This window comes from Pararge aegeria, chromosome 5, assembly GCF_905163445.1.
Source record: "Pararge aegeria chromosome 5, ilParAegt1.1, whole genome shotgun sequence".
NCBI lineage: Eukaryota > Metazoa > Arthropoda > Insecta > Lepidoptera > Nymphalidae > Pararge > Pararge aegeria.
The window spans coordinates 12,967,734-12,981,367 of NC_053184.1; the positions used below are offsets into that span (position 1 = coordinate 12,967,734).

The 13,634-nt window shown below is 35.7% G+C and overlaps 1 protein-coding gene across 1 annotated transcript in view; it reads left to right on the top strand.

Annotated features, from left to right (window-relative positions):
• Positions 1-11,243, top strand: part of LOC120623896 — a 29,650-nt gene extending 18,407 nt beyond the window's left edge. Inside the window, exons 3-8 of the mRNA XM_039890184.1 lie at positions 1,320-1,492; positions 3,827-4,012; positions 5,756-5,897; positions 7,334-7,480; positions 8,720-8,822; positions 9,848-11,243. Of these exons, the coding sequence (XP_039746118.1) occupies positions 1,320-1,492; positions 3,827-4,012; positions 5,756-5,897; positions 7,334-7,480; positions 8,720-8,822; positions 9,848-10,003 (907 nt within the window). The 3' untranslated portion in view covers positions 10,004-11,243. The remainder of the gene's footprint in view (positions 1-1,319; positions 1,493-3,826; positions 4,013-5,755; positions 5,898-7,333; positions 7,481-8,719; positions 8,823-9,847) is intronic.
• The last annotated feature ends 2,391 nt before the right edge of the window (positions 11,244-13,634 follow it).

The window sequence follows — 13,634 nt, forward strand, 5'->3', positions numbered from 1 at the left end:
CCACGCGGCGTAATGGAGTGGACAGCGTATCAGCATGTCTACATTTTGGCATCGACCATTAAACAACAACTTCTTTGTTATTGATTGATGAAATGCCACTCGAAAACCGACGAGTTTTCCATGTAGGCTATACAAGTGATTATCTGGGCTGGTAGAGGTGTTTTGCATCGTAACGTGTACGACGCGCGACGTGGAATAGGAAGAGCAGACCACCTGTTCTTCCTATTCCACTGTCTGAAATTTGTATTACAATTCACTTTATGTCGAATGATTTTTTTAGATATAAATTAATACCTGGTAAAGTTCCTATAATTACGATTTGAAGGACTTCTTTAGAACCTGGCGATTCCATTTGGATATTAATGTTTTTATCGGAAAAGCTGAGTCATCCCTCAATTCCATTAAAGTTGTTCGGACGAGCAAGGCTGTTTTTGTCATATTTATTGCTTTTAATGCAGTTTTACAAGGTGCTTAACTCTAAATATTATAAACCATTTATGAATCCATTATCCATGTTAGTTATATATGTACCTACTATATGGTTTCGTCCAGACATTTTGTGCAAGCCTGATTCTATTCAGTATTTTTAGGATTTATAATATTTATAGTTTTGTAAAGGTTAATTTGTTTTAGTTTATTAATTGTGAGTACTACCTAAAGTACTAAGATTGGGTTAAATTATAGAATACATGCAGTGGCGTGCATATAGGGTATGCACAGGGTATGCAATAAGCGAGCAGATGATATAAAATGAAAAAAATCAAAAGTACGAGTTATAAAAAACTTAAGCATAGGCATTGTAAGAGCTTTAAAAAGCCCATCCTAGATTTTATAACTTGTACTGGAAAATTTCTTCACTTTATATCATCTGCATACCCTGTGCATACCCTCTATGCACGCCACTGATTATACATGTATTTTTTTGTTTAATTTTCGACGAGTCACCTGATGGAAGTGCTGATGCGGTCTAAGATGATAGCGGGCTAACCTATTAGATTAGGGGTATAGCAGTTATAATAAACCCGTCCCCTTCGCGTTTACTACGTAACATTGTATCGGAAATCTTAATTTCTTGGCGGCACGACGTTGTCGGTGGTAACTAGCCACGACAAAAGCCAACCAGGCAAAACCAGACAAAATTCAAGAATAAAAATTTGAGAATATCAAATTTATTAATTTAATAATATTAATATTTATTTATCAAATCAACAGCGCCCGCCCACTACTGCGCCATGGGAGGTCGACAAAAAACTCCGCAGTTTGTACCGCATTTTAGTATTCGGAGCTTTAACAATGGAATGGATTGTTTTGTTTTGTAGACTCGTTGGTGACGTGAACTTGGATTGCGTGTCGCCCGACGCGAGGAGTGATGACGCCGCGATACCAGCGTACGTGTGGGTCATTATCAGCATTGGCCTGCTGTTGTTCGCTTTGGTCGTCGTCATCGTCATCTACGTCCTTCGCAACACTTACACCTTCAAGATCCTGGCCTGTGAGTAACTAACTAAAAAAGTAAAGCCTTTTGTGACAGAAGTCGTCGGGGAAGTACCTTACTTATTTCTGCCGCAAAGCAGCGTTGCTGTTTTCCGGTGTAGAAGGCATGGTTGCCGGTGTAATTACGGGCACATGAGGCTATCGATCGAAACAGTTTTTGGAGTATTTTATATAGACTATAAATATAGACTAGGGAAAATTCAGAACTTATAAATTTCCATCTCTCGGAGATCGAACTCTGAACTATAGTTCAGATCACAACAATCACTTTGTGGTAAAAACAGGCATGTGGTAAAAAGATGTTATGATATTACTGGCTTAATTACAAGAAAGCTTAAAACTCAAACATGCACTAAAAAAAATATCTTTCGTCTTAGGTGTGGGTCGGATCATAAACAACGAATTGCAAACTTTTCATTTACCTACCTTATTATAAATGTACAAAGAGGAGTCTTTTTACCTTTAGCTTAATGTGCACTATTGCGCATGCGCAACAATGGAAGGGTGTAGGGATATAATATATACGTGCGGATAACACAAACCTACTGCGTATGAGTGTGTTATTCGTCTCAACTTTCAATGTGAGACAATACCTATGTTACAGTATTCCTGACGTTATCATCCGAGTTAATATTTTTATCAATCTGTCTGGCTTGCTCTCATTAGCGCTTTTAGAGCTCAACAGTGGCGTGCGAGAGTGGAATAGAATTTTATTTATTACACACTGTTTACATATTGAGGCAGTTGTCGAGAGAAGCCTTCTAAACAGTAGATATACCCACAGTAGGGGTTACAATTATTAACGTTCATTTATCATCATTTTCTCAATGGTAAAAATATTTGTTCAATAAAGAAATGTCTACTATTTTTAGCCTCTTAGTTGTTTAAAAAAATAATCTACATTAAAAATATTCCATCTTCACACATTTAACTTGCAGTGAGGTACAAACTAAACTTAATCATAAATTAAGCACAAGCACGGTCATTTTAAACAAAACACGCGTGTCTAATATCTGGTATTATGAGCCTTATGCTTTAACGAGCCTGATTATGCCTTTGTAATAAGGTCCACGTTACGAGCCAGTGTGGTGAAAAAAAATATAAGATTTAAAAAAAACCTCATTTATTTGCCCTGGATAAAATGTATGCAATGACCGTTTCCAAACTATTTGTATGCAAAATTCCGCAAATATATAAATAATAATATATGGTTATGGAGGATCCCAAACGAGCCCTAAAAAGAAGTTCACGACAAACTCTGGCTGGTGGTCTTTTTTGATATCACGATCTCAAATTGACATTTGCAAAAATTAAACCAACCTGGTTAGAGCGATAATTAATGCCCCCAAGCTATTTTATCATTGAGGAAATCCTTACTAATATTATAAAAGCGTTTGTTCTTTCTTCACGCCTTGACTAAGCATCCAATCAGCTTTGTTGATTGGTAAGTTAGGAATTAATTTTAGATAGAGTTATTTATTTATTTGTTGGGAATACATAAGATATGCTTCCCTCCGTTTCTAGCGTGCAACAATATGTTGAAATTAGTTAAGTACATTCTATGAGTAGGTATACTTGATAATTCTTACTTCTTTCGATATGTTTCTGTTTTTGTTATATATATTTTAAATATGTTAATGTTGTGGTATACAAATAAAGAGTTTAATAATAAATAATTTATATTTATACAATATCATGTCTAATTAATTTCATCAATATAATTCAAACTATAAAATAAAACATTAAAAAATCAATATTTTTTTTAAGTATATATTATTTAACTATATATGAAAAAATATAATGTATAGATTATAAGGTTAAAAGCGGAGAGTACTTTTTATCCCAGGAAAACAAACTGGTCCCGCGGGATTTGTAAAAACCGTACCGCACGAAGAGTTGTACACCAGAAGTCCAAACCCGGTACAACAGAAGTTGTATATCCACAACTTTTTTTCATGTACCGTTAACTGAATCCCATCTCGAAAAACAAGCGCCTATTATACGTATATGTGCGAAATACGAGTTATCTAAAAAGATACCTAGCATCGATATCTTCCATGACTCACCCACAGCTTTTAGGATAAAACTCACCGAACACTTATCAGTGAGTTGAATATTTTGTCAAAATACATTTACATGATTTGTCGATGCTATCTATGTGTATGTATGTGTGTATGTGTGTGTTTAAAAACGTGTTATATGCATGTTGTTAGTGCTATTGATAAATAAACAAATAAGAGTGTGGGCAACAGCTATTCCTTTATTTAACAATAGCACTTATAAATTATGGAATATTTAAGATGTCGCAGATGTAAAAATATCGTCTGTGCAGCGACGCGTGCTTCGGTTCAGTCGCCATGCAGCGTAGGTGCGAGCGCCAGCGCTGGTGTTGGTGCTGCCAGCGCACCCGAGTTGCCGCCGCCGTACAACGCGCATTACAGTGCCGTGAGACCCTCGTCGCCGCCACCGCAATCGCCGGAACCAGTACACAACGAAGATGCCCATCACAACGGTGAAGGTAACATATCTTTTTTACCAACCCTATAGCGGTGTGGTATGCCTCGTTGGTCTAGTTGTTAGCATGTTTAACTACGGATCACGAGGTCCTGTGTTGAATAATTAAATATACAACGTGTAAACGAAAATTGAAATATTACTTCACAGTTCACATGCTTTAGAGGTGCATTATTTACTGTCTTTGAGATTTATCTGTAAAAGAGTAAACCACTGCCATAGTTTTTATTGAAAGAAATCAGATTCAGCCCTAACATTACATGCAAAATTATAATCAAGTGATGCTTGTCACTTTATTAGGTACGCGTCGTGTAGCGTAGGTACTATGCCCGTTTCGGTCTTTTATCTTCAATAGGGTTGTCATGAGTAAACAATTAGAATATTTTGAATTAGTTTGTGTGGAAAAATAAATACGATCCTTTTGATTTAATATTTTTACAGGGCGATTTCTTATGAAATATACTTATGCACCCTTCAACAGTATTTTGTAATTCGGTTACACTTTGTATATCTTGAACTATACAAATGCGTTTTAAAAAACGGGGCTTCCATACCACGTAAGGCCCCAAAGTTTACCCAGAGCTTCTTAAAAACCTTGGTGCAATATTATGATTCAATAAAAAACAATTATAATGAATAACTTTTTGGGTTTTCCTCAGAGATAACAACTCAAGGTTGAGATGAAATTATTAAAACACTGTAAAGCGAGTGCATTGTGCAGAATCGTGATGCGTAATGTGACGCATATCGGTGACCTATTATACTAATTACCTCGCAAGTTGGTTTGCGGTCAGATCGTATGCATCCGACTGTTAATAGTAATATTTACTTGTTGGATTTGACCTTGCATCTTACATACCTAACCCAACAATAGTATTCTTCATTTCTGTGTACCTATTCAATTAATTAAAAGTCGTATTTACCTAAGTATAGTAAGTAGTATTTACCTAAAAAAAGATTTTACTGCGTCGTAGAAATTAAATATTCTTAAGCTGTGACCACAAGCATTCATGGTTGTGGGATCAGGTAAATCGTAATCGAAGAATATCATGATCGCGTATTAGCTATTTTAACTCCGGTAAAATTACCTCAGTTTTCAGGAGACGCTCAAAAACACTTAACTAGAATAATTAAATTTGTTTTATTGTCTCCCGAAAACTGGTTATTTTAAATAGTTGCTACGAGAAACAATATCCATATCTCTCTTACCATAAATCAACCTTTAAGAAAAAATTTTATTTTTAACAATATGTAAAGACAGGTTTATCTAGTTTTGTATAAAATGTTATGAGAACTGTTTGGTGTATCTCCTAAACATAACCTTAAGGCTGGATGCCTTTCTCTATAATGTTCTTAAAGGCGTGTGGGAGTCTACCAATCCGCACTAGGCCAGAGTCTGCCAATCCAGACTATGGCCTAAACCCTTCTCATTGTAGGATGAGACGCGTCCCCTGTAGTGGGCTAGTAATGGGTGAATGATGAAGGTGAACACCTTCATCACTGTGATTCATCTGAAGATAAAATTTTGCAGAAGTTGATCTTAAAATATAGGCTCTTTCATGGCTCGTTTACATTTATTGGTATATGGATATTAATGGTTTTCAGACATAAGCGTGACAAGCGTGGAAATGGTGCAATGTGACTAGAGGGCCACCTAGAGTTGTCGTGTTTTATTTTGTAACGTTATAAAATAAGTTCGGTGTTGTAGTGTATGGCATTTTTCTTTCTGATGACGTTTTTTGTTCAGAGTCGTCCTGGCCGTTCATAAAGCGTACGCCGTCGGGCTACGGGGAGAATTACAGTGGGGCGGCGCGCGAGTCCGCAGGCAGTCAGGCCGCGAGGGTGTTCAGCAATCCACATTACGTGCGCGGACCGCTACTGCCGCCCAGGTGAGTCGAGTGAATACATACTAATATTATCATTTTTAAGTGTAAACTTTTTTAGGCGCTTTGACCTTTTTGGGTGAACATAATTCATGGAACTATCGTCACCATCACCGAAAGCTTTGTATGAGCTATATGTATATGGTCAGTGATGATGCAGTCTAAGATCGTAATAGGCTAACCTGTTAGGGGTCTGACAGCAGTGGCTCGCACTGGGTTTCTTACCAGGGTATGCATACGGCAGGAAAATTGCATGAAATGGCATAAATTCTTTTGCTATACGAGTTATATATCAATTTTAGGGTAGGCATTGCTTTTGTGTGAAGTGCACGCCACTCTGGGGCAGTTATATTAAGCCAATAGCCTGAATCGTGTACTACGTGACATCGTAATGGAACGCTAAATTGCTTGGCGGCACGTTTTTTTAGTTACCACAACTAATGCCACGTAAGCCTTCCGACCAGACCAGACCAAAAAGAAAGCAGTAATTATAAATTCCCAAATTGACTCTGCCGGGGTCGAACCCGGGACTCAAACTTAAAACCACAGCGGGAGGTCGTCAAAATTTGAATGCGAAAGTAGGCCTGTCTGTTTGTTTGTTATTTATGTTCGGCTCAGCCGTTGAATCAATCTTGATGAAATTGGTTAACTAACTTCAACTTGCAATCTGGCATCGAGGTCATCCTTGAGATAGACATGATATTAAACACCGTAAATGCTACTGGTAAAAGTTACTATCAGGATTTTAAAAAAATGCATTTGTTATTTTGAAATTGGCTTGATTGTAAAATTTTAACAAAAATAGTTTGCATCCTTGAGACGGCCATAGTTTATCTCGGGAATTAGACTGCTTGCGGGTTTTTTAATATGTATGTATGTCAACACTAATCTTGAATTTTTATTAAGTGGTAATATTAGGATAGTTAGTATTATTTATTATATAATCGAAAATAACATTTTTATAATTTAAATAGGCGACCCCAACACAATCTGTCGGGCTGATTTGTAAATCTAAACCATCCAGGGTGCCACCCAAACGGATACTAAAAAATTCATTCAAATTGGTCCTGCCTTTTAGGAGGAGTTCAAAAACATACACACGCACACAAGAAACATATATAAGATATAACTTAATTAAATATCTAAAATTGTTTTGTTTTTTCGTGTGTATTCTGTAGTTTGTATATGGCTTCCGAAGTCGGTCTATGGAAACAACGTGCAAATTCTAACTACCCTTAAAATATTATAATTGCGAAAGTGCGATTGTTTGTTTCTCCTTTCTTCACGCCCTAACTTAGTAATATGTTAGGCATTGAATTAGTTGAAAGGACGGAGAGTATCATAGGCACGTTTTATCCCGGGAAAACAAACGCAGCACGCGTACTAACTTTTACTTAAGATTTTTGTTACTTACTTTTTTTACTTTAGATTTTTGTAAACAGTTACGACGCTACCGGTGTGGTGGGTGTAACGGCAGGCGAGAACGCGAACGCCACGACAAGTGACGACGAACGCGACACGTTCGCACACGATGAAGACACCATGGAGAGCACGTGGACTCCCGACGCCGGCGACGACCACAACGGCAAGTGAGTATCCACGGATCGAGTTCATAATGCCGGCCATATTGTCACTCCAATGTAGTTGTAGTTACGAATTAAAAAAAAATATTGCAAAAAGTGCAAACAAATAATAATAATCATTTATTTCAGGCTTTACCCATACAATTTAAGATCAGTTACGACATAATGTTGAATGCAATTAAAATAAATACATGTCTAAAATAAATAAAACTAAATAAAAAAAAAAAAAACTAAATTAAAACAAAACAAAGAAGAATAAAGGTGCAAACGTGCGAGCGTTTTTAATTTCATAGTTAAACATCACCTGATGGTATACCATTGATGGTATACGACGCGACTTTTTCTTTTGTTAAATACTATGACTCAGTTAACCTGTCCAATGTTCTAGTAGTATTTATTCATTGGTTCAATAATAAACAAATGTTAAATTAATAGTTGGGTGATATGAAGCAACCTATATCATGTATAAGAGGCGCGTTGCGGTGGCGGTCTTATTTATGGTAGTTTCACGCAGCAGCATAAAATGTTCGAACATATACCAAATTTGATCAAGTGCTTCCGAACTTCTGAATGCAGAAATACTGGTTTTAATATTTTATCACTGTTTTGTAAACAACAATTTATTTATTGGTATATTCATATTTGGGTCTTCTCCAGGCTACGCCTTCTTGCTCTGGCTTTTCCTCACAGACAGACTCTGCTACTGGGACGTTGTTTCAATCACTTTTGAATGGTTGGGTCCTCGAATCCTACGCGTAGTCTTCGTTACCACTGCCTGCGTTGAAAAAGTTATCACTAGATGGCGCTTTTTAGACACCATATAAATCGCCGTTAACTATAACGCGATCGAAACAGTAAACATAGGTACAAAACCACACACTGCACTCAGGAATCGGAGCCCAGAATTTTATGGAATAATGTTAGATTAGATTCAGGGGGCTGTCAATGTTCGACGCTAAACATACTACTTTATATATTAAATAGAAGCATTACTTTGCGGAATTCTTTGATATATAATAATTGTTAAATCAATGTTTTAACAATTATTCATTGTAAAGTCGAGTCATCCAAATCCGAGGATGCTTCGGTTACAGAGCGTGTACGTGCGTAGAGGGAACATTGCCGACGATCTGTTCGGTGTGGAGTATAACGATGGGAAAAATTTTAAATTACACCATACAGATTCTCCTGTTTTTCGCGGAGAATAGCAAATTTTCATAACATACCACTTTTTATTATGTGCAGTATTTCGGGCGGTGCCGTCGCTGAATTGTCGTCGCAGCTGGACACAGCGCGAGGAACAGCTCTGATCCGAGCGCCGCACTCACACCCACCGTGCGGCTGGCAGGTTGGTGTTTACACAATACTAGATTAACATTTATAAGCAAAACGAACTTTAGCAGAAAAAGTACTTCTTTTTATTCCTCAACAAGTTAGTAATCTCACCAGGTGGTAACTTGCAGTGGAAAAAAATAAAAGTTTTTGAGTAAAACACTGCCATAATTTTTTACTCAAAGAAATCAGATGCAGTCAATACATCACACGCAAATTTAAAATCATGAGACTCCTGTCACTTTATTAGGTACGCGTCGCGTAGGCACTATGCGCGTGTTGGTCTTTTATCTTCAATAGGGTTGTCATGCGTAAACACTTAGAATGGTTTGAATTTGTTTGTATAGAAAAATAAATTTGCTTCTTTTGATTTAATATTTTTGCAGGTTGATTCTAATGAAATATACTTCTGCATCCTTCATTATTATTTCGTAATTCTTTTACACGTTGTGTTCACGCCGTTCGTCACACTCGACGCTAGATGGCGTCATACGGACAATAGTGACAAGACAATGATCATGATAAGTGACATTTGACATCTGTCAGATGACATTTGACAGTTGGCATTTTTCGTTATAGTTCAGTTGCTGGAAATGAGTCAGTGTTTTTTCGAGTCAGTTACAATTTTGTTCATCAAGAACAAATCCGAGTGCAAAGACATTATTAATTATTAAATACACATTTTCACGGATAACTATAGTGCAGTTTCACGGTATCTATATATATAAAAGAGATAGTGTGTGAGTATGTTCCGTATAGGCTCAGACACGACTGGACCGATTTCAATGAAACTTTCAGGGAATCTCCGGATTGACCTGGCGAGTAATCCTGTAAAGTTTGGTGACGATCGGAGCACTCCTATTTTGGAACTGTCAAATACAGCTTATATTAAAAATTTTATGATGTAAGTTTATTGTTTAAATAAAATAAAGCAAAATCTAGCCAGGCGAAGCGCGCTGGGTACGCTAGTATAATTATAAATAAAAACCCTCATTAAGCAGCACTCAGCAACTTAACCATTTGCGATAACGTTTGGTGCAGGACACGAACAACAACCGTAACGGAAACGAAACCTTCGGCTCGGCGGAGGGCGCGGCGGGCGCCGGTTCGTCGGGCGCGCCCTCCTTCATCATCAACGTGGTGCAGACCATCAACACACAGCAAGCGCCGCCGCACAGGCACGACCCAACGTGCTGATCCCCCGCCACTACTGTGCAAACAACCGGGTACATGACTATTGCCTATTCGAATCTCACTGCGTGCTAGTATCGATTACCTTGTATTAATATTAAAAAGACTTTAATTCGAACGATAAAAGAGGACACCGAATCGCTAAGGTATAGAAATTAAAAAAAAAAAGTTAACGTGTGTAGTTATGTGCACGCGTTAGAAGTTATACTTCTTTCAAATATCTTTCGCGTTTGTAAAAAAACGACACAAAATATAGAAAAAAAAGTATTCAATACATTGAAAGTTTTATTATAACGCGTTATCTAATTATCTCATTATTGGACAACCGAGTCTCATTTAACATTAAAATTTGAGATTTTTGTACAATTGAATCAACCAGTATTAATAAAAATTATTAATAAAAAATATTTTATTAATACTGGTTTGATATCGCAAAGTTTTACTTTGAATTTTGCTTCGCGCTATTAACGCAATATAAAATAGTCATGCACCCAATTGTTGTTAAGCTTAACATTGCTCAAAGACTCGAACATTACAAACTTCCAAGGCGCGTCCAAGGTGCTGTACTAATGTTCCTATGTACAATACATACAGTCCGCGACAAGTCAACATGGCAATCTCAACAAAAACACTTGGTACAATAGTAACGTCAATTATATAAAAAATATATAAAAATGGAGCATGTGTGTGGCACGCGCTTCTCATTCGTCTGTCTCACCTTATACCCGTGGCGTAAATGGTTTTTTTTGATTAAATGGATTTTGAGGGTTATAATTTTTTAGGGTACGCAGTGCTTTTGCGCATGTATGATATGCATGCTACTGCCTCATACCTAGGAGTAGTTACCGAAATTTAATCGAAGACATAGGTCTTATGTAGGGAGTTTCAAAATCGCGTCTTGAGCTGCTTGTTTCCAGTGACGACTCGCTTGATGTCCTCTGTCTACCTCGTTTGGGGTCGTCCGGCGACGAATTACCACTCCACTCCCCCAACTATTGCCACTTCAGCTTCGCGATTCGTTGAGCTATGTTGGTAACTCTACTTCTTCTACGGATCTCCTCGTTTCTGATTTGATCACTAGAGATACTCCTAGCCTTCTTAAGCGGCCCATAGTTATGAATTCATGATAAAATTGGCCATGTGGATTTGACCTGGACTTTGCATAGACCAATAGAAAAGTATTGCTTTATATGTTTGCATTTAGTTTAATTCTCAATCGCAGCGACTTGAATGCTCTGGAATGTTTTTTATTTCGTGTCATATTATAGTTGTGTTACTCAATTATAAAAATGTGATACCGCCGCATAAGATAATGCAGTAATCTTTTTTAACGTTTGATGTTTTTTTAGGAATACCCTAAGCTTTATGATGTACATTTAAATAGGTGTTTTTTATATTTTTTTACATCCATTGAGATTATATGCATTTAACTGTGGCGTCTTAATGTGACTCTTGTCATCAAATATCTATCAAAATTTCGTTTGGTATATTTTTAAAACGAAGATAGGCTGAGCAATTAGTATTTCAGAAAAAGGTTACATCAGAATTTCGAACTGATAATAGATTTATGTGAATATATGTATTTAATAATTTTATACTGATTTAAGAGTTTAGTATATTGTACTTTAGAATTGCCTGCTTTTTTAATATAACAGTTTAGCATTTGGATAGGTCACTTCTGATAGGACATAGTGCCATATGTCAATAGTCCCAATAGGTAAGTGTGTTCCTATGTATATTTATATAATGGATATAAAATATTTATAAACTGGGCCCTGATTCTCTGTAACATAACATTTTATTAAAAAAGGTTTTGACCAAAATTGAACGTTTTTCATCAAAGTTATTTTTTGTGATAAAAAAACAATACCTGCCCAAGATGTGTATTGGTTAACAGTCAGAATGAAATTCCTTGCTTGTTGGACCATTTTAGTACGATAACACTGCTTTTAAATTAATTTTGTAGTTCTTGGGTTCTGCTAAACTATGTCCAATTTATTATAGAAATATTCAAAGTAAGTATTTTCATAAATCATATTAAGGTTTCAATTTAACCTTATTAAGCGCATTTCGAAGTGCAGTTTAATGCCAGAATCAGTGCCCTGGTGCCACAGTGCTTTTTACTTTATTTTACCATTTGCAGTTTTAATGAATATAAAGTTCCTAAGCGTTAAGGCCAACGAAACGAGATAATTAGAGAGATTAATTTAAAAACGAACAAAGAGTTAATATCTGTGCTCTTTTATTGTTTTACTTATTTCCTTTTGTTGGTCTATGTTTAGTTGAGTTTGTTTTTCGGTTCATTAATGTTATTTGTTATTATTGTAAGGTACATAACTATCTTTTGGATAGTAGGTACGTGTTATTTTAGTAGTATAAGGGTTCGTTTTCTAATTGAACCTAGCCAAGCGGAGAAGACAAATTGAGTTATTTGGAGATGACGGTATAATTTAGTCATTTATTCATACTCTGGTTTTTGGAAAAATCGTATTTATTTTATGCTACATGATATAAAGTTTAAATTTCAATGATTTAATTAGAGCCGAGTCAATGTAAAGTCTATATGATAAGGTGAAGTCGTATAAAGTTCCCTTAGTATAAGATTTTAACTTTGCTAATCGAAGGTCGGTTTCGGCTAATGATACTCTTTAGGGTCGCACTAAAAAGGGATTTATAAAACAAGTTTTCAGGCTCAAGTTTTAGCACACTTAAAGCAAGGACTGGTGTAAAATTAAAAAAAAATAACAAGATTACAGAATTTGCTACTTTGGAGCGAGAAACAGAAGATCCTATTTGCTTTGTCGTTACAGGTTTTAGATAACTCGAAAATAACCCCCTGATACAGGGAGATAGTACAATAATTTATATTATTTTCAATGATTTATAGTTTCAATGATTTATAAATTATGTCTGAAGGCCATGAGTGCTTTAACAGTGACGTGAACTGAGGTCCACATTTATTGACAGATTATTATAATTTACACATAACGTGATAATTTTATGACGTTGTCTCCAAATAACCGGTCTATTCCTGAAAGTCTTTGATTTAATGTGTTTCTAGTTAGGGCTAGTTGAGATGGGACTGTTGTCGATATTATTGTGTTGTGTTTGTATCAAAGCAAAGTTACTTAATGATTACAATAAGTTGCTGATTTTAAGTTGAAGAACAAAACTACAAAAATAAATTTACTGTAGTAAACAATTATTAATCTTTAAATAATAGATTTCATAAAAAAGGTAACATAAATTGAGTGGTCGATAAAGTATACCCAAAGTGATTAAAAGTCTATTGAATTATATTTTTGTTCTTCAATTTAAATTCATATGAAATGCATTAGTTTTTAACTAGATCAGTAAAATGAGTATGAGAGTAAAAGAAAGAGAGTAATGAGAAAAATATAAATGTGTATGTTGCTTAAATATTGAATAACGAAATGAATTAACATAATTAGCAATCAAATTATCATCACTGCCATGGTTGATGTACCAATTTGATGATAAGATGAATGTTTAAGTTTTGTGAAGCTCAAAAATATGCTGCTTATTACATAAGTTAACAAATATTGAATATCATACGTCCAATGTCATTTATGTATGAATTCTTTTTATCTACCAAGAAATTAAAAAAAAAAACAGT